We start from the raw sequence: 24967 nt of genomic DNA on the forward strand, positions 1-24967 counted from the left end.
ACTCTCTCTCTCTGCTTGCCGCCGCATTCACCTGCTCTCTGGGTTGGCCTGACCCACTATTACCCAGTTGCACGAACAGCTTGCGAAGGGACAGCAGGACTGTCCTCATCACCTCCCTCATAATGGACTGGAAGAGGAGTTATCGAATGGGACTCCTCTGACTGAAAAATCACTCCCAGAGTCTGCGCCATTGTCCTATCCCTCAGATGCTGTCTCAGTATCTGATGTCTCAGTCTCTGATCCTATGTCAGAGCGGTCCTCTATAACCCGAGTGCAGGCAGCAGTCATCCATCAAGATGCCATCTCTGCTATTGGCTAAACTGTTGCTCTAAAACACTAGCCTACGTAGACAGTCACAAAATCAATGGTGTGTGTGAGATACATGCAACAGTAGAGGCCACCTTACCTGCGCTTTTTCCCTCAATCAGCACGTACTTTCAAGACACTCAAAAAACACCTTGTCACATATCATTCGTCACAGTCTTTAGCACCTCCTGCGCCCAGTCCAACAATCATTATTGGTGCTCCCACTCCCTCCTCCTCGGATTCCCTCATTACCACCCAGCAAAAGTGCCCTTCATCTCTCCATAGCCGCCCTCCACCCCGCACATACATTTCATTGGTATTATAGCGCAGGTAATGGCTGACTTTACTAATGTACTCAGCTATTTACATAAAATACAGATTTGCTCTTTGCAGTAGGCATATAAACCTTCTGCGCTTCTTTATGGCACTAAAACTGCCACTAGACAAGTCGGACCCTTTTCCCCCCAGGGAAACCACACACATATTGACAAAAGTGATATATATATGACAGCCAACCACCTGAAACTCAACTCAAGCAAAACTTAAATAATCCTCTTTGGCCCACACAAAAACACCTGGGACCCCTCATTGTGGCCCACCACGCTAGACCCTGCACCCACCCCCGCCAACCACGCACGCAACCTCAGCATCATCCTAGACTCCTCCCTCTCGATGACCCAATAAATCGATGCTCTAACCTCCTCATGCTTCAACACACTCCGTATACTGAAAAACATTCAAATGGATCCCCACAGAGACCAGAAAAACTGTCACTCACGCACTCATCAGCAGCAGGCTTGATTACGGAAACGCCCTCTACGCCGGCACCACTCTAAAACTCAAGCGCAACCTACACGCATCCAGAACTCAGCAGCACGACTCTTCCTCGACCTCCGCCGACACAAACACATCTCTCCACACCTCAAATCCTTCCACTGGCTCCCCATTGACAAAAGGATCACCTTCAAGATCCTCATCCTCGCACACAAATCACTCCACAACACAGGCCCTGCCTACCTCAACGAGAGTCACCTTCCACACCCCCACACGAAACGTCCGCTCAGCTGACCTCTCTCTCGCCTCTGTCCGCCGCATCAAACACACCACCACCGGGGGCAGATCCTTCTCCTACCTTGCACCCAAAACCTGGAACGCCCTCACAACCCACCTTCGCAAGACCCAAAACCTACTTCTTTTCAGGAAGGGCCTCAAAACCTGGCTTTTCGAACAGTGAACCTCCCAGCCCCTTTCCCTCCCCCCGTTCCCCCCCAAGCGCCTTGAGACCCTCACGGGTGAGTAGCGCGCTTTATAAATCTCTTTGATTAATATAGATCTACCTCTATATATATATCTATCTACATAGATATATCTATAGATATATCCATGTACATAGATATATCTATCTACATAGATATATATAGATCTATATATACATCTATTTTTTTTTAGTTGTTGTATGGTTTCCTTGGGGGGCAAAATGGACCCCGGGAAACCCTACAACATCTAAAAAAAAATATTGCCCCCATAGGGGGTCACCCTGCCCACGGGTGACCCCCTGTCATTTTATTTAATTTTTTTTATTATTATTTTTTTAAGAAAACAAATTCCCCTGGGGGGGGCGCGATCGCGCCCCCTCCCCCCCAAGGGGGCACCTACCTGTTTTTTTTTTTATAACAATTATGCCAGGGGGGGCGGCCCGTTTTCCGAGGGGGCCGCCCCCCCCCCAAAGTGAAATCCCTGGCGCCTAGTGGTGTTTCCTGGCCCCCGATCGCAGCTGTGCTGCGATTGGGGGCCAGGAAACACTTTCAGAAGGCCTCGTAAGAAAGGGGAGAGTCTCCCCTTTCTTACGAGGCCTTTTCAAAGTGTTTCCTGGCCCCCCGATCGCAGCTGTGCTGCGATCCGGGGGCCAGGAAACCTGAAAGTGTTTCCTGGCCCCCGATCGCAGCACAGCTGCGACCGGGGGCCAGGAAACACTTTCAGGAAGGCCTCGTAAGAAAGGGGAGTGTTTCCTTCCCGAACGTGGGAAAGGCCGTTTTCCCCCATCAAAGCAGGAAGCGGCCGCAAGGCTGCTTCCTACTTTGATGGGGAAAACACCTTTGAAACGTCAGCGCGCCGCGAGGCGCGCTGACGTCACAAAGGGGCGGGTGGGGGGCGGGGGTGAGACACGGAAGCAAGGGGGCACCTACCTTTTTTTTTTTTATAACAATTATGCCAGGGGGGGCGGCCCGTTTTCCGAGGGGGCTGCCCCCCCCCAAAGTGAAATCCCTGGCGCCTAGTGGTGTTTCCTGGCCCCCGATCGCAGCTGTGCTGCGATTGGGGGCCAGGAAACACTTTCAGAAGGCCTCGTAAGAAAGGGGAGAGTCTCCCCTTTCTTACGAGGCCTTTTCAAAGTGTTTCCTGGCCCCCCGATCGCAGCTGTGCTGCGATCCGGGGGCCAGGAAACCTGAAAGTGTTTCCTGGCCCCCGATCGCAGCACAGCTGCGACCGGGGGCCAGGAAACACTTTCAGGAAGGCCTCGTAAGAAAGGGGAGTGTTTCCTTCCCGAACGTGGGAAAGGCCGTTTTCCCCATCAAAGCAGGAAGCGGCCACAAGGCTGCTTCCTGCTTTGATGGGGAAAACACCTTTGAAACGTCAGCGCGCCGCGAGGCGCGCTGACGTCACAAAGGGGCGGGTGGGGGGCGGGGGTGAGACACGGAAGCTTCCGTGTCTCCCGGGGGGAGATTAAAAAAAAATAAAAATCGCACCCGAGGATTTATTAATACCCTTCCTGGTGTCGGCCACTGGTTTGATTTGCATGGAGTATCCTAGCTATGATGTGACCAATGTTTCTCAATAATCCACACACACAAAAAATCAATAACTCTTAGACTAGTCATTAATCCGCAGTTATTGAACATCACACCATGCCCCATTCGGCCATGAATAACCACAACTCAAGATACATTTAGTAATTTTTATTCCCTATTAGTTACAATACTAATCATTAGTTCAAACTTTATTAGAGTCAACAAATCCGTATTAATTCATTATAAGGCGCCAAAAACATAACTTAATCAAAACTTGCATCAGAATACATTCCAAAGGATTAGCATAAATCAACAAATGCATCAAGATGAATAAATCAACATAAGTAGCAGAGTTCAGCAAATCAGTCTGTCAATCACTTGTCTCTGTGGTTGTCAGAGTCATATAGTAGGAACCTCCTCTTTTGCAGATTAGCATATGGGACTTCATGCGAAAACAGTTTCAAACATGAATTTGGAAAACATCTAGTTATGAGAAATATTAGACAGCACAGTTGGTAACTAGAAAAAAAGGCTCAAAAGGTAATTCAGTCACATTGTCATATCTACCTATCATTGGTATGCATCAGCAACAGTCAATCTTCGTCTTCAGGTCATCAGTGGAACAGCATCACATCAGGCTCTCAAGAGCATGAGCCCAATGACAGAATCTCAAATCTTCTTTGATCTTGCAGTCTCTCCCCTAACATCTGCAACTAACATCTATCTACATCTGAAGTTTTCTCCCCTTGTCACACTGTTATATAAAAATCACCCAGACTATCTCCCAATTCCTAATTGGTCAATTAATCACACGATTTTACTCTATCCAATAATTTTCATAACTCAAATCTATGAATTCTAATATTACACAGTTCTCAGGTTGTTGATTGGTTCACTGTACAATGTCCTCATCATCCGGCTTGTCAGGTATCGAAAATGTTGCATCTTCTTCTCCAGTCTGTGTCTCCATTGTTCGGGTCATGGGAAAGTACACTTAGAGCACTTCACACACTTTTTGCTACATGTCCAATTCCATCATCTCCTGTCCGTTGGTTCATGCAAAGGTTTCCGCTAAGCACATTTCATTAAACAATTCAATATGTCAGCATCTTTTTCATTGAATGTTGATATTCAGCTTCTACACGAGGCCATGCAAAATTAGGCCACGACTTTGACTAAGTTAAGGTATAACATATAATGCAAACATAAGCTTTATCTCTCAATATGACATACCACTACAATATTTTAATATGTTTTCAATTTTTCCCAGACGTTAGTTTCTCTTCTAATATAGGTCATGAAAATCTGGTTCACACTCCCCGAGGTAACAATTACAAACGTGCACATTAGTTTTCTATGTTAATCATTTCTTACATTTTTCATTATTCAAAATACATAATCATTCATGAATGATTTCCAATCAATATATTTGCGTTAACACCACCAATAAAACAACAAATAGCCAGCAGTCTGAGTTTGGTTGCGAGGAAACAAAAGTAGGGGGTGACAGAAGTTTTTAATTTTTATTTTGAAGCCCATAGTCATTTGCGTTGATTTCACTTCAGACATGTTTAGTATGTCTTCTTTCATTGTTCCTGCTTGCACAACTCATGTTTGACAGGTTCCTACTATGTGAGTAGCTTAGCTAATCGAGGATCCAGGTTTTTCTAGTTTTTTCTTGGAATCCTGAATTCGTAATGCGTGTCCAGTACTATAAATCCCAGAATTCAAAGCAAAAAACCTGGACTGGGCGAGCTACTCACACGTTACAGCTCACTTGTCAGTCCCTTTCATATCGGTAGGCCGACTCGCCGATTTTACCGTGTTTTCCCTGTGACCCTAACTCCACTGTAACAAACTAGGCCTGCCGTGAATTTCAAAGCTGCGCGAGGACATACGTGTTACCGAGAAAATGTCGGAGTGATACAAAAGCTCTTCGTCATATGTTCTTACTCCCAGGTAAACTGTTGAGAAAATCTCTCCCAGATGCAGAGGTAGGGAGGCGCTCAGCAGGTACCAACCCAGAGGGCTGATTTACTGATGAATGTCTAGTGAGTCATGTTCCGCTGATATGTTCATGAACTGAACGCTTTCTGCAACATTTACTGTCTTGTGAACAACACGAAGTCACCATTTGATGCAGATATGTACTTAAATCCGTCTTACTTAAAATAAATGTTTCTGTGTGGTTCTTAGATGAGAGTGTAAGGGTCGGGTCCGCAATGTTCCAATTATGGGATTAGCAGAAATAATGCATTCTAGGAGTTGCCGTTTTGGTCTCACGGATTGTACAATATAGATTTACCTACCGTATTACCTGGGTGCGTGGAAGGATAGTTTAGGAATAGAACTGCATCATTCGTGACCAGCACCGGATAATCCTTATATCTAAACTTTAAATTGCCAAATAACTTTGGAATAAATGTGCTCGACAAAGATTAGGTCCACAAAACCTGCGAGCAGATAAACCCTCCAGATGGCCCGTTCCCGTAATTTATAAGTAGTACATAACTCTGTTATTTGTTTGGGAAATATTGGCCCTATTCTTTAAAAAATGCAGAGCCCCCCCCCAATTGGGCCACATAGAGCTTTATTGCCCCCTCCTTCGCTTCCGCTTGGGGCGAGGTGGGGGCACTTCCGGTCCCCCACCATTGTTTGCGCGCCTCGCTGTGGCTCGAATTACTCCAGGGCCTCAGCGGTTTTTGCGCTCCGGCCCCTCGAGCGCCTATCAGTTGCGAGCCTTTGCCTTGACTCAGGGGTGTTTTTTTTTCTCTGCATCCTGGCCCCTGTAGTGTTTGGTTTTCTCACTCTCGAGTAATGGAGTGATTTTTCCAAGATCACACAGTCTTCAAGTTCATGAAGACTTAAATGAAAATCTCCGGTCTAGTATTCAACGTCGAAAGCAGGCCACCTTTCTAGGACCTTTCTCTATTCACTCTCCATGTTCAAAGAAAGGTGCACTATTACGAAGCGTTACAGATCCCGTCGTCCGGGTTCTATCTCTTCACAGGCATCGCCCCTCCCCTTCTTCGAAGAAGTGGCATGTGCAATTTGCTATGCCGAACTTCCGCCTTCCCTCGCGCTGTTGTAACTTGAAAAGTTGTGCAACTCCTTCGGCAAACAACCTGTGGCCGCGCGCAGGTGGTGGGGAGGAGGGGCCCTGGGATAAAAGGCAATGTTCCCCTTACTTCCCTCAATTGAACAGGAAGGATCATCGTTTCAGAGGCAGGAGAAGGCTAAGGAGGCCGAGGCACCGAGGTCTGACCGCACCTGTCTCTCCAAGCTCCCTGCGATGTTCTTCCTCCTCGTGGCCTCAGCGGTCCTGCTAGTTATCCAGCAGCAAGGTGAGCTTTTCACAAGTTTTACTCACTTCAGTGCGCTGAAACAAATCTCAGCGAGGACTGTCCATACAGCATTTGTTTGTTGGAAGTCCCCTCACACGGGGAAAACACTTTTTATTTGGTTGGTGTGTTATTGAGAGAACCCGATAGATTGAATTGTACCTCGATGTTTATATTTTGCCAAGGATATTTTGACATTTATTAAAAGACAACACTTAGCCCACCGTATTCAAGTTTTTAAAGTCTTAAATTCATTCATTTTAAGGGACTTACAGTGCAAACACACTGAGAAAATGTAATTAAGCTTGCCTTTACTATCTTTGTACTACTTAACCCCTGACACATTGTCTTCAGTATTGACTCCGTTTGAAAGGATTGCTTGGATTTTTTTTTTAAGTTAGTCATGAGACGTACGCTATGTACTGAATCGTTTGTAGGAAGTTTTTTTTTTTTTAATATATAAAAGTAATTTTAATTTTCTATGAGCTCCAGTGCTGCTGTTTGTCTCACCAACGATATCACTTTGTAACACACAACACCCTGAATGTTTCAACTTGTGTGAGCGCTGCCATGGGTTTAAGTGCTAATTGTGTAGCAGAAATGTAGCCCACTGCCTTTTTATAGGGTAACGCTTGCTGTGCGTGGTATGGCCACGTTTTTGTTCAATAGTCTTTATTTATGCTGTGAATTAAGTACCAAGTGTAAATAAAGATGCTGGATCCTCAGTCACTGAAATGAAGTCATTCTGTGGCTGCAGTGTTTTACTTGTATTTATGGGTTTGTCAAGTGGTTCATCCTATCTTACAGTACTTCTTCTTATTTCATATCATTTTCTAGCTCAAATGGATGTACGTTTACTCTTAGTGTTGCCTGTGGAGTATATTGCACCCTCTGACACTTTACAAATGTGAGCTATTCACTTTTCATCTGTTGAATAATGTGTTGAGATAGGAGAAAGTTTTGACCTAATGTCTTATATCTTTTGTCTACGAGAGAAACCAAAAGCTATTAATATTCTGATATTTCAATAGGGTGAAAAAAACTTTCAATTCTTCATCAGGAATATAGTTGGCTTTCACTGTGACAATTGATGTGACGTCACCACCCCCATTGTTTTGTCTTAGTTGCACTTTTCCAGTGCCCTACTCTGTGGTTACTGAACCTATCCATGGACGACTCCATGATAGATCAAAGGTAGTTAATTAGGATTAGTTAATCTCAGTCTGCATTGTTTGTGCAGTTTTCAAGCATTTTGATATCCAGGCCAAATGGCTGCCTTGCATTGTCTAACTTAAAGTATAAGCAGGAGGAAATGTCGGGAAGAAAGACACACATTAATGCTATTTGCAGGGGCGTAGCTTGGTCAGTAAAATGGGTGGGGAGGGGTTATCTTCAGATTTTACAATAATCATGATGCCATAATGTAAAAATACATTATATGGGGGCAGAGTGAATGAGCGATCCTTAAAAGGGAGAGGAATGCAGATTGGTAGGGGTGCTGAATGAGGGAAAACACAATAGTTTGTAAACTTGCCAACATTTTTGAAGACTTTCAAAACAAAGAAAGGGAGATAATGTGTGCTTTTTTTGTCTGTGAGTATGTAAAAAGTCCTGGTGAAATCTGACAGAAACTTCAGAAAATACATTAAGGGGGATGTCAACCGGAAAGCTACACCTCTGGCTATATGTATTGACATTAGCTAGGAAGATACAACCTGAAATAAATCAATGACCTAGTTGTATCAGACTGTGGAAATTATTGCAAGCCTCAGCATTGTTGTCACATGGAGGAAAGCATTTGCTCTGTACACACCTTAACATTTGTTGTGTTTGTGTGCTGGTTATACATTTGGAGGTGTTAGCATTGAAATGTTAGCTAACAATACATAATTCATTCTTTTCTTAAGCAGACATTTGTGTAAATAATAAAAACGAGATTCCCCCAACTATTGTAATGTACGCTGTCAAGGCATACACTGTAATTGATGTATTTCCAGCTAACAAACAGATTTTGTGCCAAGATTGTGGAGCCTGTAAGGGTTGTTAAGAAATGGCTCCATGGTGCATGATTGGTCTCCCTTGGATCTTAAGCAGCAGATATTGCAAATGCCCCATGCAAAGTGTAAGAGCTTCCTCTTGTCATGGCTTTTTAGTATGGATTTTTCCATGCTTTGATATTTGAGCTCCTAATTACAAGTTAAATTAAAAACTTCAGAATTCAACAAGCAGGTGGCTAAAAAAAAAAAAATACTAGCTGGGTGTGCCACATGAGACCAGGGACACTTTAGCTGCTAATCAAATCACAAACATTTATAAAGCGCACTACCCACCCGTGAGGGTCTCAAGGCGCTGGGGGGATGGGGTTACTGCTGCTCGAAGAGCCAGGTCTTGAGTTGTCTCCGGAATGCGAGGTGGTCCTGGTTGGTCCTGAGGTTGGTGGGGAGGGAATTCCATGTCTACAGAGAAGACTGCGAGATTGTTTTAATATATCACTTACTCAGGGGCATAGTTTGGGCGGTAAGATTAGTAGGTTGTGAGCTTCAGATTTTCTGACAATCAGGCAGGCATCTAATGTTAAAATACATTATACAATGAGTAGGATGCATGAAAGGGGCTTAAGGGGCAGTGGAAAGGGAGAAGAATGTGGATTTGTAGGGTTGCTAAGTGAGGGAAAAACAGAACATTTTGTAAACTAACCAACATTTTTGAAGACTTGCATAACAGAGTGTATGTGTGCATTTTTGTTTGTGTGTGCGTTTTTGTTGAAATCTGACAGAGACCGCACCATACTCCACTAAAAGCACCTGTACCCAACTATTTACCAGAAAATACAGTTAACAGGGGGGGTGTAACACCCCTCCCTCCTGAAGCTACACCCCTGCTCTTTTCTGCTTCTCCTGCAGGACCACTTAGTCTTTGCAGAGAAATTAACATCCTGGTCCATAAGCAGAGTCATATAAGATAACCAATAGTAATTGTATGTACACAATATTAAATCCACCTGTGTAGCCACCCCACACCACTATGTTCTCTTAGTCCCTCCAAATTTCCCTGGCTATTTGCTTTGTGGAAATGTTTTGAGGGGCCTCTATTAGAGAGGGCACTTCTAAATGCAAAGGTGCACCAGGAGCTGCCCTACCGATAGGGAGCACTGACCCATTCAGTGCCATGGCATATATATTAAATGTGAATGTCTGGCACAGACTGGGACTGTGCGCCCTATCACAGCAAATGTTCTGGCATGACCTGAACAGTTCATTAATTATATGCGGACTGACTGTTTGAAGCTGCTGGTCCACCTTTCACTGTAGGTAGTGAACTGACCTCACTTCTAAAATAGATAGAAATTGGGATCCTCCTACAGGCGGGGGTGCAGTGAGCGACTCTACTCGATAGTTGGGATCCCTGAACATTCCCTAAACAAACACATGGCATTCTCTTCAATGGTAGCCTAAGAGAAAGCACTGACTACACACCATCATTTTGTGCCACAGTCTGAACACCTGCTGACAACGCCTCTGCATGCATATGTGATATGGTGTGAGGGCAAAGGCAACATATCACCTCCTTTGCATTGTGCTATGCTCCCCTGTAAATGAGGGAATGCCCCTTGAGATTTCATCAATGCTAAATTTGTACAAGCGTCTGTGTCCTCTTATGTAATACGAAAATGCTTTTGGGATACAAAGTGAAAACTTTCACCCTTTGTGCATCCAGTATGTTGCGGCCCCTGATTTCCATGATTGGCTCTTTTTCCAGGTATGGACTTGTCAGTGACGATCAAAATATTCTGAGTGCTCTAGGTTTGGTTTGGTTTGCTTGCTTTGGACGAAGTACATCAACCCACTAGTTAATTTATATTCCAAAAGACTTTAGGTGGTTTCTGACATGTCAGCGAATTTGGCACCTTTCTAGTCCAATCGCGCGTGCGCGCACACTCATTCTCTCACTCTCCTCTCCACACTTTACACCCCCCCACCCACCCTAATTGTTTCATTGTTTTCAGGTCAGAGTACACATGATTTCTTTTCAGGCCAGACTGCAATGTTAAAACTGGCCAGCTACATTTAGAAAGTGACCACAACAATATACTTTGCGAAGGTATCAAGGGTTTCCTTGCCGGAAGCCCTTTTAAAGAGAGAAACTGCTCCAAAACGCTTGACCGGATATTTGAACTTTTCAAGGATGCACTCGCTGTGTTTGGCCTATCTGCCAGGAATTAGAGATCTAACCTAACGCGCACATCAAGCTTATTGAATCCCTCATTGATTAGGCATCTACATGGGCCCTGCTGCTGAATGTATAGTTCAGTGTCAGTTATATCCTTTTGCCTACAAATCAGTCAGAAGGCTCGGCTCACCTTCCCTGTAACTTTACTTTCCTACGTGCAAGATCCTAGCCAGCACAATGAGTCCAGACGCAAGGCCTGGAAGCACTTTAAAGTTCAGAGGCGGACTGACTTAAGACACTACATCTACAAGTGACCTGAAACGCGATTCTACTTAGCCATCACATTGCTTCCTTGCACTGACTTTTTTTTTTTTTTTTCTTTTTTGTTAACCCTGATGTTTGAGTAGACGTCAAGTACCTGGAGTAGTGAGTGGCAGCCTGATTAAGGGGGAGGGGAGGTCTGTCTGGGTCAATCGTGCCCCGTTTATCCCTTCTGAGTGAGAATCTGTTGACCCTTGGCTCCAAGTCACGAAATGACACAATTTAACTAGATCCAACATTACTTAACTCTCTTTCATGAGAGAGGCTTATTTTTCTGTCTAGTTCAACCCCCTTACTTGAACAATTCAGATACTTCCTATTTAATTTGCAGGTGGATACTCTTCTTTTTTTTATTTATTTTTTATTGTAACTATGTTCATCTGTGTTTACAAGCAAACGGTCTACGAACATTAAACGTTTGAGAACGGTAACAAAATTATTCATCCAGCTATATTGCGATTCTCCTTTTTACAGTGTTCGTGATCAGATGTCCATCGCAAACAATACCGGCTTGCAAACAGTCATTGGACCATTCCATGAGTATTTTGTTGATTACGATAATTTGGGATTGAACCGTATTTGTATTAGCTGGCAATGACTTATTGCCATAAGATCCTGCATTACACTTTCTGTGCTTTATTTAAATTTTGACCCACATCCCTTGTGTACAAATACTTATAATGTTAAAGTGTTGTGTATTTTCAAAAACCACATCTCCGGCTAGACATCCACATCTTTATTGCTACCGTATGGTTCTGCGCTCATCCTCAGCCATACACCATCTGCTTTGAGATGGGCCTTGAAAAACTTTTCTACCTTCACTTAGATTCAAGGATGACTGAGAGGCCAGCTTTTAATCACAGTTATCCGTAGTCCTCAATACTTATTGACAGTGAATGTGTATGTATGTGTGTATATATATATATATATATATATATATATATATATATATATATATATATATCTTTCTCTTTCTCTTTCTCTTTCTCTTTCTCTTTCCTTCCCCCCCCCCCCCCCATAGGGACTTGTCAGAATATGTACTGATATCTATTAATCCATTCCTGTATTGTTACACATTTGTCCCTTCCTACTGTGTATCTGGTGCTCTGCTTCTGCTGCAGTATGATCTGCATCTAACAACCACCTTATCTTCTGGTGGATATAGTCTGGGCGGCATCCCCCGTGGATAGTGTTCTCTTCTTGGGCTCTCCTCTATGGTTTAGGGTTGACCTAGTTGTATGCGTACCTTGACGCCATTTTAATGATTTCATTCTTCATGTGCATTGTGTGTTATTAGTTAATTCGTGTGTTCTTCGCCTTCAAAAGCAGCCAGGACTTCATCCCACAAGTGTGCACGGGTCTCTTTAAATATTTTACAGCTAGGGGTGCATTTGAAACTCTCCGGTTTGTAGCTGTGATTAACATTGAGAATATGTGGGCCTGGCCCAGGGTTGGACGGGGACAGAAATAAGGCACGAGCACCAAAAAAAAGCCTCCCTCATGATCAAATCAGATAGCCAAAACAAGTGGCCCACTTTGAAAACTGGGGCCTCTGTAAACTTGTTAAGACACATTCTATAGGTCTTTCGCATGGTAATGGGGAATTAATTAGTTTGTACTTGCTATAGGCAATACTTGCGATAATATCAGGGAACTCAATAGTAAAAACTGGCCCACCAGAGCATAAGCAGGCTCCAAAACAGGCAAAAAACAGCCCACACATTGGTATCTCAGACCAACTTTCGGACACTGCAAGATTGCCCTAAAGACCAGTGAGTCCCTGGCCCACTTTCTTACAATTTGGTTGAAGAAACGGGCTGAGTAGGCATCTCTCGGCAGCACTCTCATATTTGTTATAACTCAATTGTCCGTGTGACTGCAAGGATCGAGGAAAAAGTCTGACAATCAGCCTTTCCGCTTATTTTTTTGGCACTTTGAAATAAGAGGTACTTTTCGTACCTAAATCAATGGTACTCCTTTATCAACCTTTAAGAACAAATTCAAACACGTGACCACACAGTTCCAGATGAATAGCAAGAGGTGCGTTAACCCACTGAGCTGACATGCACGCTGACCAAGTTATATCTGCAAGTGTCTTTCAGTTTGAACCACTCACTGCCTGGCACACTTAATCTTTAAAATAACTTGCTGCCCGTACCTTTTCTCACTGGCTTAGTTCCCGCTCTTGTGATGTGAATGTCAGTTGCACAGGTGGATAGCTTGTCTCCCATTTATTTAAAGGGAGCATAACCCAAACATGCGCACTTCCTGTGACGGCATGCAATAATTCACTTGCAGAGTTTGCAAACGAGAGAGAACAGACACTGAGCCGGCCAGCTGTGTTCAGTGCTTGCTGTTGAAATTTGTGTGTGATCTGCACATTACATATTCCTGTCCTACTGGTTTGAATTCTGACAGGGCTCGATCAGCCTTTCATTTTTCTGAGGTGATAAAGTGTCCTAGTCTTCCAGGGGTCTACCATTGCTATTCATAACTGTTCAAATTCAAGTCGAAGTGTATCGTGTTTCTATTTTAACCAAATTAGACAAGTCTAGATCATAAAGTTGTACATTTTGTTTGATTTGATTTTCTGTGGATGGAAACTTTTCTACATCTTAAAGTTACGCACAATTATGTGCTCTATTCTTGTGCTTTGAGTTCTTTTCTCATTCCTCTTTCTGCGTCAGACTTGTCTTCAGCAGAACAGTCACCTGTCAAACATTTACACCAATATCACTATAAAAGTGTGTTTGACAGTTGTTGCCACTATCCAACGACGCACAACAATGACACGTAAACTGCGGTCCACGCAGAAGAAAGTTCAGGGCGTAGAGAGAAAGAATGGACAGTTCAGTGACTGTTTTGTGCCATCGGTACCTCTTGTAAACTTGCTTTTTAGGTGGGGCTTGGAAGGTGAGCTTTCTGCCAGACTTATTGCTACCAATTCTTTAAAATGCCATTGAGTGGGGTTTGGCGCAACTCAGTGGAGAAGTGTGGCACAATGGTTAGAGTGGCAGACCCTGATGCAGAGATCTGGCCAAGGACCAGGATTCAGTTCCCCACCTTGGCAGGTCTTGGGCTCAATTCCCTTGGACCAGATAATGCTTGCCTTGGTGCCTAATCTAATTAATGCGTCCCACTCTGTAACTGTGGGCAATAGCTTGCTTAATCTCCACAAGGTTGCTTGGATGCCTGGCTTCACCCTGGGGCTATCCAGGAGTGGGTGCCTCCCAGGGAAAAGCCAGGAGGGGTTACACAGCGGTATGTGTACAGCGCCTTGAGACCCTATCTGGTGAGTAGTGTGCTATACAAGTGTGAAGTTCAGGTGTTTTTTTTTTTTTTTCTTTCTACAGAATTACCATTCAACTCCATGCCATTGGGTGTTAGGTGTATCATTCTACGTCCTGTGAAGTACTTCCATTGGAATGTATAAAGGATTTAAAAGAAAAAAATAATTTTTACAGTAATCTGATTCATCACACATTCAATTATTTACCTTACAGATGCAAGCATGTAGAAACGAAATCATTTTTGGTTTCCACGGCATCAGATTTTTTTGTATTTTTTTTTTTACACGTTAAAGTCCTCAAAATGCAAGCCAGACTTCCTGATTTTTTACATTGCTTGTTGATCTAACTTAAATGAGGCAATGATTTTGGACTTGTGGGTGAGACAAACGCCACTGGGTTTTTCTGTGGTGTTTTTCAACTTTAACTATGGCAGCTAGTTACCTCTTCATTTCACTGTAATTAATGCACTATACCCGATTTGCACAAGTCCAGATTTTGAGTAGGTAATCCTGCGTTTCACTCTGCGGAAAGAAATATTACTGAGTTCGAAAAGAATATAGTTACCAGTTGATTCCATGTCACCAACAACACAGTGATCCGATTTCAGAGCTCTTATATTTCCAAGTTCACATCGGAGTAGTTTTTCCAGTCCAGATTTGTTTCGTTGTCATTTGTTGTTCTATCTAATCCATTACAAAAACCAAGAAAACAAGTTCCAGAATTCAAAGAAAATTCTTGTACTGGTTGAGCTACTCATGGGGAACTGGGAAACCTGAAAACACTTTCTGTGGTTTTATGTATCCCACTGATGTCTGCTAGCAGTTTTCATATTTTACTTCAATTGAAACAAGGTTAAGCGCTCACATACAAAGTGTGGTAGAAAGGTCCAGCACTGGCGCTCTACATCCTTGATGACATGGGTCATAAGGTGAATTTAGCAATAGTGTTTGTGTGTAGTGCTTCGATGCTGGAAGCATATAGCTGTAAACACTATCCAAAAATACAGTACTCTAATCATTTCACGATCTCCCCAGCCCCCTTCTGAAGAGGTTTGAAAATCAAGTTCTTCTGTTTAGGAATATAATTTTTCGGTGTTTGTAGCTCCATCCTATTGTCGAGGTAATTCTAATGACGTGGTGTTAATTACACTGCACGTTACAGTCATTGGATAAAACGAACTCGCATGACCCTGCACTTTTATAAAAAGTTCATGTGGTTTGAACTGGTTTCATTCTAGGGTTACATTTTAATCGCAGTTCTGCTTTCCAGCCTTGACGTCTGCTCCCCAAAAGTATTTTGTTGATCTCACGTCTACTTTGAGACAACAACAATATAAAAGCGGAATAAATAAAAGAGAACTGGGAGTCACCCCACAAGCTGAGTGTTCAGTAAAGGGAGCGTTTTTGACATATAGTGGTTTTAAAACTCAGAGAGGCCTGGGTGGCATGGGGCAGTACTTTATCTATATCAGTGGCTCCCAACATTTTGACTTCTGTGGACCTCCAATTAATCATTACTGGATCGGATCTCGGGGACCCCCACTGAACCATTATTGGAATCTGGGGACCCCCCACCCAAGTACTGAAAGATGGGGACCTAAACTGTTAATGTTATTTAATTTCCTAAGCAGTTGGAACTCCCTGAGGAGGCTTTGCGGAGCCCCAGGGGCCCCTTGACCACAGGTTGAGAACCATTGATGTATGATTCCTCCATTTCAAAATGCATCTTTAAAGACTGTAACCCCAATTCAGCTGGTAAAGTCTCATAGAAGTGGTCTAGTAAAGACACTTTTTTTCAGTCCCAGGAGCTTTCTGTCCCACCATTTTTAGATCGAGATTAGAACATGTACTCTGTTTTAACTTCCTTTTCTTCACAACTGGGTTAATGCTTGTTCAAACTGCCCCCCTTTTCTTCATCTTTTTTTTTTTTTTCCTTATTTTTTTGGGGTGGGGCAGGGGTTAATTTGCTTATTAAATCTGATTTACCATGCATGTATGTGGCATGTTTAAATGAGGTGGGCATTTAAAATCCAAAGTGGCTACTTTTATATTACCTTAAAAGTGTTTTGTAAGGCAGTGTAAAATGTTTTATGTGACTCGTCCCTGATGAAAGAGCGGTTTGACCACTTTAGTAATGGTTGCTAATACGATGTCCATTTGCTGAATTTGGAAGTACTAAACTGCTGTATTAAAGGAATCCACCGCAGTAGAATTATAGAATCTACTCGACTCCGCTTCCCCAGATGTCGCTTTCCTGACTGAGACCTGGATGAACCCCTCCTCAGTGCCTGACATAGTCATCCCGGACGGCTACAAGATCACCCACAGGGACCGCTCCAACAAACCAGGAGGACCCATCGCCATCGTCCACAAGAACACCCTCAGGATCACGTCCAGCACCAAAGACACCCTCAGTACCGCCAAACACCTGCACTTCCAGATCCACACCGACCTAAACACCACCCTCAGAGGGACCCTCGTCTACAGGCCCCCCAGCCCCAACAGCAGTTCAGCGACTCCCTCACCGACGTCACCAGCACACACGCTCTCGCATCCACTGACTACATACTCCTTGGGGACTTAAACTTCCACCTCAAACACCAACGACTACAACACCACCACCCTGCTCGACAACCTCTGCCTCAAACAGCTCGTCCCAACACCGACCCACTCCAAAGGACACACACTTGACTCTATTTTCTCCGCCAGCAAATACATCTCCTTCAGCCACACCACCGAACTCCACTGGACAGATCACCACTGCATCTACTTCTCCTCCTTCGAGAAACCCACAACACACCATCACCCGCAACAGATTCCACACCCCAGATGGAACAAGTTCACTGAAGACCAACTAATCACTACCCTCTCCCGGAACCCACCCATCAACACCACCAGCACTGACACAGTTGCCTGCAACTTGAGGCAATGGACCGACACCTGTGCCAACACTCTCGCTCTGATCTAAAATCCCTCCAACAGATGCACCGACAGAAAGGCCTTCTGGTTTACCGCCGATCTCCAAGAATCTAAGCAGACATGCCTAAGACTCAAAAAGAAGTGGCACCATAATGAGACACCGGACAACCACACAGCCTTCAAAAACGCCATCCACAGACACCACCAACTCATCCGAACCGCCAAGAGAACTGCCTTCAAAGTACACATCAACAATGCACATAGCCACAAGGAGCTCTTCAACATTGTGAAGAAACTCTTCAACCCCAGCTCCAATGCCAACAACATCCCACCATCACAAGACCTCTGCGACTCCCTAGTCTCCTACTTCCACGCACGATCACAGACATCCACAACCGCTTCAGCACTCAGACCCCCTGGCAACCACTAATGCCACAGACTCACCACCGACAAGCCTCCTGTTCCCCTGGACCCCTGTCAATGACGACGACGCCATCGAAATCATTAACACCATCCACTCTGGCTCATGATCCGACCTCTGCCCTCACCACATCCTCAACAAAGCAAGCTTCGTCATCGCACCCAACTCCGGAAGATCATCAACTGCTCCTTCGAGTCCACCACCTTCCTGCAGAGCTGAAAACACCTGAGATCCACACCTTCCTCAAAAAACCTAAGACGGACCCAATGGAATACAAGAACTTCCAGCCTATCTCCCCGCTCTCCTTCCCGGGGAAAGGCTGTCAACAGATAACTGACCCGCTTCCTGGAGGAGAACAGCAGTCTGGACCCTTCCTAATCTGGATTCTGCAGCAACCACAACACTGAAACTGCCCGCATCACTGCCACTGACATCAGAACCATACTGGACAATGGCAAAACTGCGGCCCTCATCCTCCTGGACCTCTCACCCGCCTTCAACACCGTCTGCCACCACACCCTACGCACACGCCTCAGTAATGCAGGAATCTGCAACAGAGCCCTGGATCACCTCCATTCTCACCAGCAGAACTGAGAGTCCGCCTCCCTCTATTCCGCTCTGAAGCCACCAAAATCATCTGCGGCATACCCCAGGGTTTGTCCCTCAGCCCGACCCTCTTCAGCGTCTACATGGCTCCACTCGCCAACATCGTCCAATCTCACAACCTCAACATCATCTCCTACACCGACACCCAGCTGATCCTCACCAAGAACTCCACCAAGACCATCCTCCACGAAGGTATGAAGGCCATCGCCGAATGGATGAAGAACAGCTACCTAAACTCATTTGCGACAAGACTGAGGTCCTCCTCTTCGGCTCCACCCCCTCCACATGGAATGACTCCTTGTGGCTTGCCACACTCGGATCCGCTCCGACTCCCACGCACGCAACTTAGGATTCATCCTGGTCTCCTCACTATCCATGACCCAGCAAGTCAATGCCATCTCCTCCTCCTGCTTCAACACCCTCTGCGTGCTCCGAAAGATCTAGAAATGAATCCCCACGGAAACCAGGAGAATTGTCACCCAAGCCCTCGTAAGCAGCAAACTGGACTACAGCAATGCCCTCTACGCAGGAACCACGGCCCAACTCCAGAGGAGGCTGCAACTCATCCAGAACATCTCTGCATGCCTCATCTTGGACATCCCCCCTGCCACATCACAGGCCACCTGAGAGACCTGCACTGGCTCCCCGTCAAAAATAGAATCACCTTCAAACTCCTCACCCATGCTCACAAAGCACTGCACAACACAGGACCAAAATACCTCAACAGACTGCTCTTCTTCTACACCCCAACCTGACAGCCCCGCTCCGCCGACCTCGCCCTCGGAACCGTCCAATGCATCCACAGAACTACTAACGGCGGCAGATCATTCTCGCACCTCGCCACCAAGATGTGTAACACTCTTCCCACCCATCTGCCTCCGACCAAGGACCTCCCTATCTTCAGAAGACTTCTCAAGACTTAGCTGTTCAAGCAGTAGTATTGCCCGGCTCCCCCCAGCGCCTTGAGACCCTCTCAGGTGAGTATTGCGCTTTACAAATTCCTTGATTGATTGAATCCACTTAATTGGTGTCAAGTAGGGTAGTTTGATTTCGATTGATACTTATATTTATCCACTAAAATGCTTCTTCAATTGGTCATAGGTAGTCCCGTGATCAAAAAGCCATATGCTTCCACTATGTCCATAAGAAACCATCTGGAACTGGACTTCTGGTTTCAACACATTTAGCGAATGGAAAGCATTGAAAATGGAATCCTTACATCATTGTGTTAGACTGAACAGACACTACACATTCTGAGAGATACAAGTGGTTTTGCGCACCACTTTCCTTTTGTTGGCCATCAACAAGTAAGTGATGGCCAGGTAGTGATGCTGTAACTCATTTACCTTGTTTGTAGTTTTATATTAACTTGGCAGTCCATATATGCATTTTTAGTGAGATGTTTGTTGTTGGTCCGTCTCTCCTGGTGAATGTTTGAAAGTGAGGTACTGTTTTCTTGGCACATGCAACTGCATGAGTAGGTGTCCTCCAGGATGTTGCTCCTCACTGCATAGTTCTGTGCGTGTTTTTTTTATTTTATTATTTTTTTAATCGTTTGGTGTGTTTTGGATCTTTGTAAATATTAACTATTTTGCACTTTGTGTGATTTGAGCTTATTTACATGTGCACAAAACAATGAGTTTTGAGGTGTTAAAAGAAGTTGGTTTGGCGTTAATTCAAGTGCTTATAGTTGGGTAAGGAAGACCATAGATTCATCGTCCAGCTAATGTGAATATTTTCCAACCATTGTTGACTACTCTATATCTGGGTCAAGTCTTTCATCACAACCACCCCAACCCTATAGATGGTGCTGTTCTAAGGCGTGGATGATGTACTTTTGAGAGAAGGAACAGTCACTCCACATTGCTGCAAAATGAATTTGATGTTTTTTGGGGTATAATAGTCTAGAGGCCTGCAACACCTTCGTGAAACGGGGAAAGTAAATATTAGCCAGCTTTCGAACACTTCACACCCGGCAATTTATGATGCACTCTGAAGTTCATTTTCACTTGAACATTTTGTAATTTTGTATAGTTGTAGGTTTCTAAAGTTTCTACGTCATTTTGTAGAACTTTTCTTTGTATAACATTGTTGAGCAAAATTACGCTGACACTTTCTCATGAAGTAACTAACGGCAGAACCAATTTAGGTGTTAGACAAGGGTATATGTAACTCGAATACAAGTCCCCATTTTTCACACGATATCCTGAAGTGAAAAAGTGTGCGAAGTTGCAAAGCCTTAAGGAAGTTTTTACAAAATATCTTTGCCCGCGTCCAATATTTAGAAGGTGAAATGTCTCTTAACATGACAAGTGACAGGGACAAAACAAGGACACAAATAAACTTCATGCAAAACTTTAGTAATGTGAATATATTCGAGTCCTAAAAATAACTTCCGGTTTCCGAGGACACTGATAGGCGCAGACTCTGCGTTATACTGGTACATTCGTCTACCTAATTCAACATTTTAAAAGTTAATCTGTGTAGATTTATATGATGTAGCATTTACTCCTATACGTGTGTTATGCATCATTGCCATAGTACAGTTTTGCCTTCTAGGTTTGTTTTGACTTGGGTTAGGAAGCCTGACTGACAAATCTCTTTACAACCCTTTGATATTGACTGATGACTCTCCCAAACATTACGCAGGGCCTTATTTAGAGTTTGGAAAAAAGAGACCCTGTCACAAATGTGGCGCGTTAAATAATCTGTTGTTTATAATTCACTTGTAACACAATAAAAGGGGGCATCTGTGGTGTTTGAGTGAATACCAAAGTCTAAGACCTTAATTTCTAGGAAGTTCACTCTCTTCTGACTCGGTACTGCCATTTCATTGATTTTCTGCTGATGTCGGTTCCCTCCGAAAAGAACGCCAACTACTTCCTATTGCCAATTCTGCCACCAATGCTTTCTAGGTTCACAGGTTGTGCTACCTTTTTTAGTTGATTTGTGTAGTACTCATTGCTTCAAGTTGCATTTCCTCTTCCTCCCTGTGTTCATAGCCCAGGATGTTAGCCAAAAGAATCAAAGCACTCCCCTGTGTCTAATTGGTTTTGTAGCTGAGTACTGAAATAGAAAGAAAAAAAGGAGCTTGTGTAATGTCAACGACAGATAGTATTAATGAGCATCCTGCCACCACCGCCCTTCGTAGGTGGGCAGGGAGTCTCCAAATGTGGATGCTGCAAGAAAACGCCACTTATTGAGCAGACCCAAAATGCCCAGCAAGTGCAAAATAGAGCAGAAACTTTTTATAAAGTGACAGGATTAGCCACCCTATAGTTCAGGTCATAACTAAACCAATATTCAAGCAACTCTGTATATAATGCAAACAAACACAGTAAGTATCAATTTCATGTGATTTGATAGAAAATAAGTTATGTAAATAAGTCATAGATTTTAAGATTACACTTTTTTGCAAGCAGATATTCAGACGCCACCACCCACACAGAAAACAAAGTATACACACGAACATTCCTCAAATCATTTATTCAGTAGTTCCATCCATACACTCTTTCAACATCCATCCTATGATTACTTGAAGACCCGTTGCCTCTTTTAAAGGTTTTGAGAGGCCAACAGTGAACTACTATTCTTCAGCCATTAACTGCTACCCTCCTCCGCTCCTACCCCTTTTCTCCCTGGTGGTTCAGGAGGATGACTAACTAGTTCATGCAGGCTCCCTTGTAAGACCCATTGAAGGACATAAGCACAGTGATAATGGATCTAACCACACCCTCTAATACTGCACCTCTTTGAAGACAGCAGCCCCCAGTGGGGAAATGTTTTGTCCACAGAATGAGGTCACTCATTGCATGACCAGCTGCTGGCATTTTACTTTTACTTTCATCTGGAGTGTTTTATTTGATGCACTGCACAGACAAGCATCACCGACCCTTCTCTTAAGCACTAACACAAAGATCCCGTTGTTGGACCAAATGAAAAATCTATCTTACAACTTCTGGGTCTTTCTGTCCTATATTGAACGTGGTGAGTCTGATCCCAGCATAAATATTGCCATCTGGGGGCCACCGAGATTGTCGAATAGAATAATCCCATTTGAGAGTAGATGACGATAATAAAGGGAAGCCTCATTACAAGGTGGTTGGGTTAATGTGATGTATACCAAACTACATTTTAATGCATGTTGATAAAACTCAACTATCATCCACACATGCCTATAAAGTGTGGTAAAACATTTCATATTGCCAATCCAAAGCCTTACATAGCTTAAAACACTTTTCTCTCAGTTAGCATCAGGGAGCTGGATTATGCAATTGTGTGTATGTATGTGAAAATGTGTCCTCTGCATTCCTGAGCCTGGGCTTGCAAAGACTAGAAAGGTAGCGGTGACTTATCAGGCTGACGTGCTAACAGTCTGGTAACTTTCCTCTTCGTTATTACCATTGATGTTCTACTTAGACACTAGTTCTCTCTTTTGTCTCATAGTATAAAGCTTTCCACTCATGCTCACTGTTGTAGGAAGAATGTTTCAAGCTTTGATTGCCCAGGTAACACAACATTGTTTTTCCTGCGAACTTTAGTATTTCTGTGAGCACGGCACATTTTGCGCTGGCTGCTTTAATACATGTCCATTTTTATCTACAGCATGGGACCATAGTCATGTGATTTGTCAGGGTCACACTGTTTATTCAAGGGAGCAGGATAGAATTTAATCTATGATGTAGGGTTCCAAAATTGATCCATTGTCCAGTAAACTACTGTATCTGATAGGATCATGATTAGGGTATTGACACCACACATTGTTTTTGGTGGTTTGGGAGTTGCCAGCTTTGCTCTTGGGGGCATGTTCCATATATTCTGTGTTACATCAGCATATGAAACTTGCTGAGTTTTGTTACAATCTATTGAACAGCCACTCCCTGAAAGGAAAAATGTCAAACCACATTAAAGTGGAGATAGTCATCTTTACTCCATTTGTGAGATTCTCTCTGTGCTCTTTATCCACCATAGTGTTTATGTACAGTCCGTTGTTTTTTATTTATTTATCACTTAATGGAGGGTTTAGATTGCTATCTCCCTGCCTCTTCTGCAACAAGCTAATATTGAATTAAAAGACTCAAGTGAGAACAATTGCATTGCAAGGTTGAATTTAACCCTTGGCCCTTGGCTGTCTTCTGCAGAAGGTTGACTGAGAAGAGTACGTCTTTAATTTGGCATGAATGACTGAGGGCCACAGCTCCACGTTTTGATTTTATTCCCAGACCGGCAACACTCATGTGCATCCTGCCCATCTCAAGCTTTACCATCCAGGTACTCACAACCTCTCATTCACAACCACCATCCATACATAGCCAACCATGACAGCATAATTCACATCCTCCTCATCACCACCAAAACCAAACAGAACATCAACCACAAGTTATTCACATCAGCATTAGTTATTCATTACTTTTCAAAGCTTGCATCCTGTTCTCTACCATAACTGGTAGATTGGATTGTCTCCATCGAGGAGACCTGGTTCTCCACCACTTCCAAGCACATCTTTTGTGACTTTGTACCAGCTAGACCATAGTATCCAACACACTGACTGTTTATAGATAAGAAAATATGGCATTACAGTTCTCCACAAATCCTCTTTGTTTTAAAGACACTAGGATCATTGAAGGCCTTATCTGCTATTTCTGTCTTTGTGCAGTCAAGAGTATCCCTTTCCTCCTCATCTGCATATCCTGTGGAGCCAATTCGATCTTTAAATGAGATTTATGACCTTGTCATCACATTCTCAACCAGTTACTCAAAATGTTCATTCTTGTCATCTTCACCCTTTATGTTTCAGACATCACAGAACCTACATGGAAATATGTTGTGATTTTGGAACTTCACAGATCATAAACGATACATCTCTCTTCTAGTCTGCATCAAAGGCCACACCTATGCTTCTCCTCCATGAGGACCTTGACATTCCACTAACTACTGTAAAGTAGGCCAGCATTTTCACTATCACCATCAACCTTTGACACCATAGAATGTCTGATTATGGCAATTTCAAACCATCAAATCTGCAACTCAAGCAGGAATTCCAGTTGTCTGATCAATGGCATATTGATTCCTTGCAACAGACCACCACAAGAAAACCCTTCCACAGACATCAGTACCCAGTTCAACACTCTGGAGACTATGATCCAGTCAGACATAACATTTCATGCACCTCTGAAACCCACTCCATGAGAATTCTTTTGCTTGCAGTTTTTCAGTAGCTCAAAGTAATCAAACTTGACAAAGGTAAATAAGTGAGAACATGTGGAAAACCATGCAGATCTCAATACTCTAAATCACCCTGCTCTACACAGGCTACTCATGAACACTGCAAAAGCAACCTACTGATTTGCCATCAAAGCAGCCCCAAACAAGTGAAGCAATCCTGAAATACATTAGCAGTACTCCAGACCCCACAATTGAATACTCTACTGATGATGCAAAGCCATCATCAGATTTTTTTTTCCCCAAGAGAAGCTGGACAAAAACCGGAAGAACATTTACAAGGAGATGTCTGCTTTGCCCTCAATTCCATGATTCAACTTAACAAATAAATTCAGTGTTCGCCCTCTACCTTCTCAACTCATACTCCAAAGATCTTGCGTCTTTCCCAGTAGGAAAGTCCATTCCCTGTGAACTTCATGCCTCAATTCAGCATACTTGATGCCTTTTTTCAGTGAAGGCATATTCCCTGACATTATTGAAAATGGTTTGTTTCTCCAGTTGCTCAAAAAGGCAGATGGCTGCCAAGACAGTCTCCCCTATTGTTGTCTGACCCCAAGTCTTTAATTTCTCTTAAAGATCAGTGAAA

The 24967-nt window shown here is 43.6% G+C and overlaps 1 protein-coding gene across 2 annotated transcripts in view; it reads left to right on the forward strand.

Moving 5' to 3' along the window:
- The first annotated feature begins 6166 nt into the window (after positions 1 to 6166).
- The window catches only part of LOC138265938 (zinc metalloproteinase-disintegrin-like VLAIP-B), a 206638-nt gene continuing 187837 nt past the window's right edge, over positions 6167 to 24967 (forward strand). The window contains exon 1 of one of the 2 annotated variants that reach the window (XM_069214137.1): positions 6167 to 6436. In XM_069214137.1, coding sequence (XP_069070238.1) covers positions 6268 to 6436 — 169 coding nt within the window. In that variant the 5' untranslated portion in view covers positions 6167 to 6267. The remainder of the gene's footprint in view (positions 6437 to 24967) is intronic. The other variant, XM_069214136.1, reaches the window with a different exon arrangement.

This window comes from Pleurodeles waltl, chromosome 11, assembly GCF_031143425.1.
Source record: "Pleurodeles waltl isolate 20211129_DDA chromosome 11, aPleWal1.hap1.20221129, whole genome shotgun sequence".
In the NCBI taxonomy this organism is placed as follows: Eukaryota; Metazoa; Chordata; class Amphibia; order Caudata; family Salamandridae; genus Pleurodeles; species Pleurodeles waltl.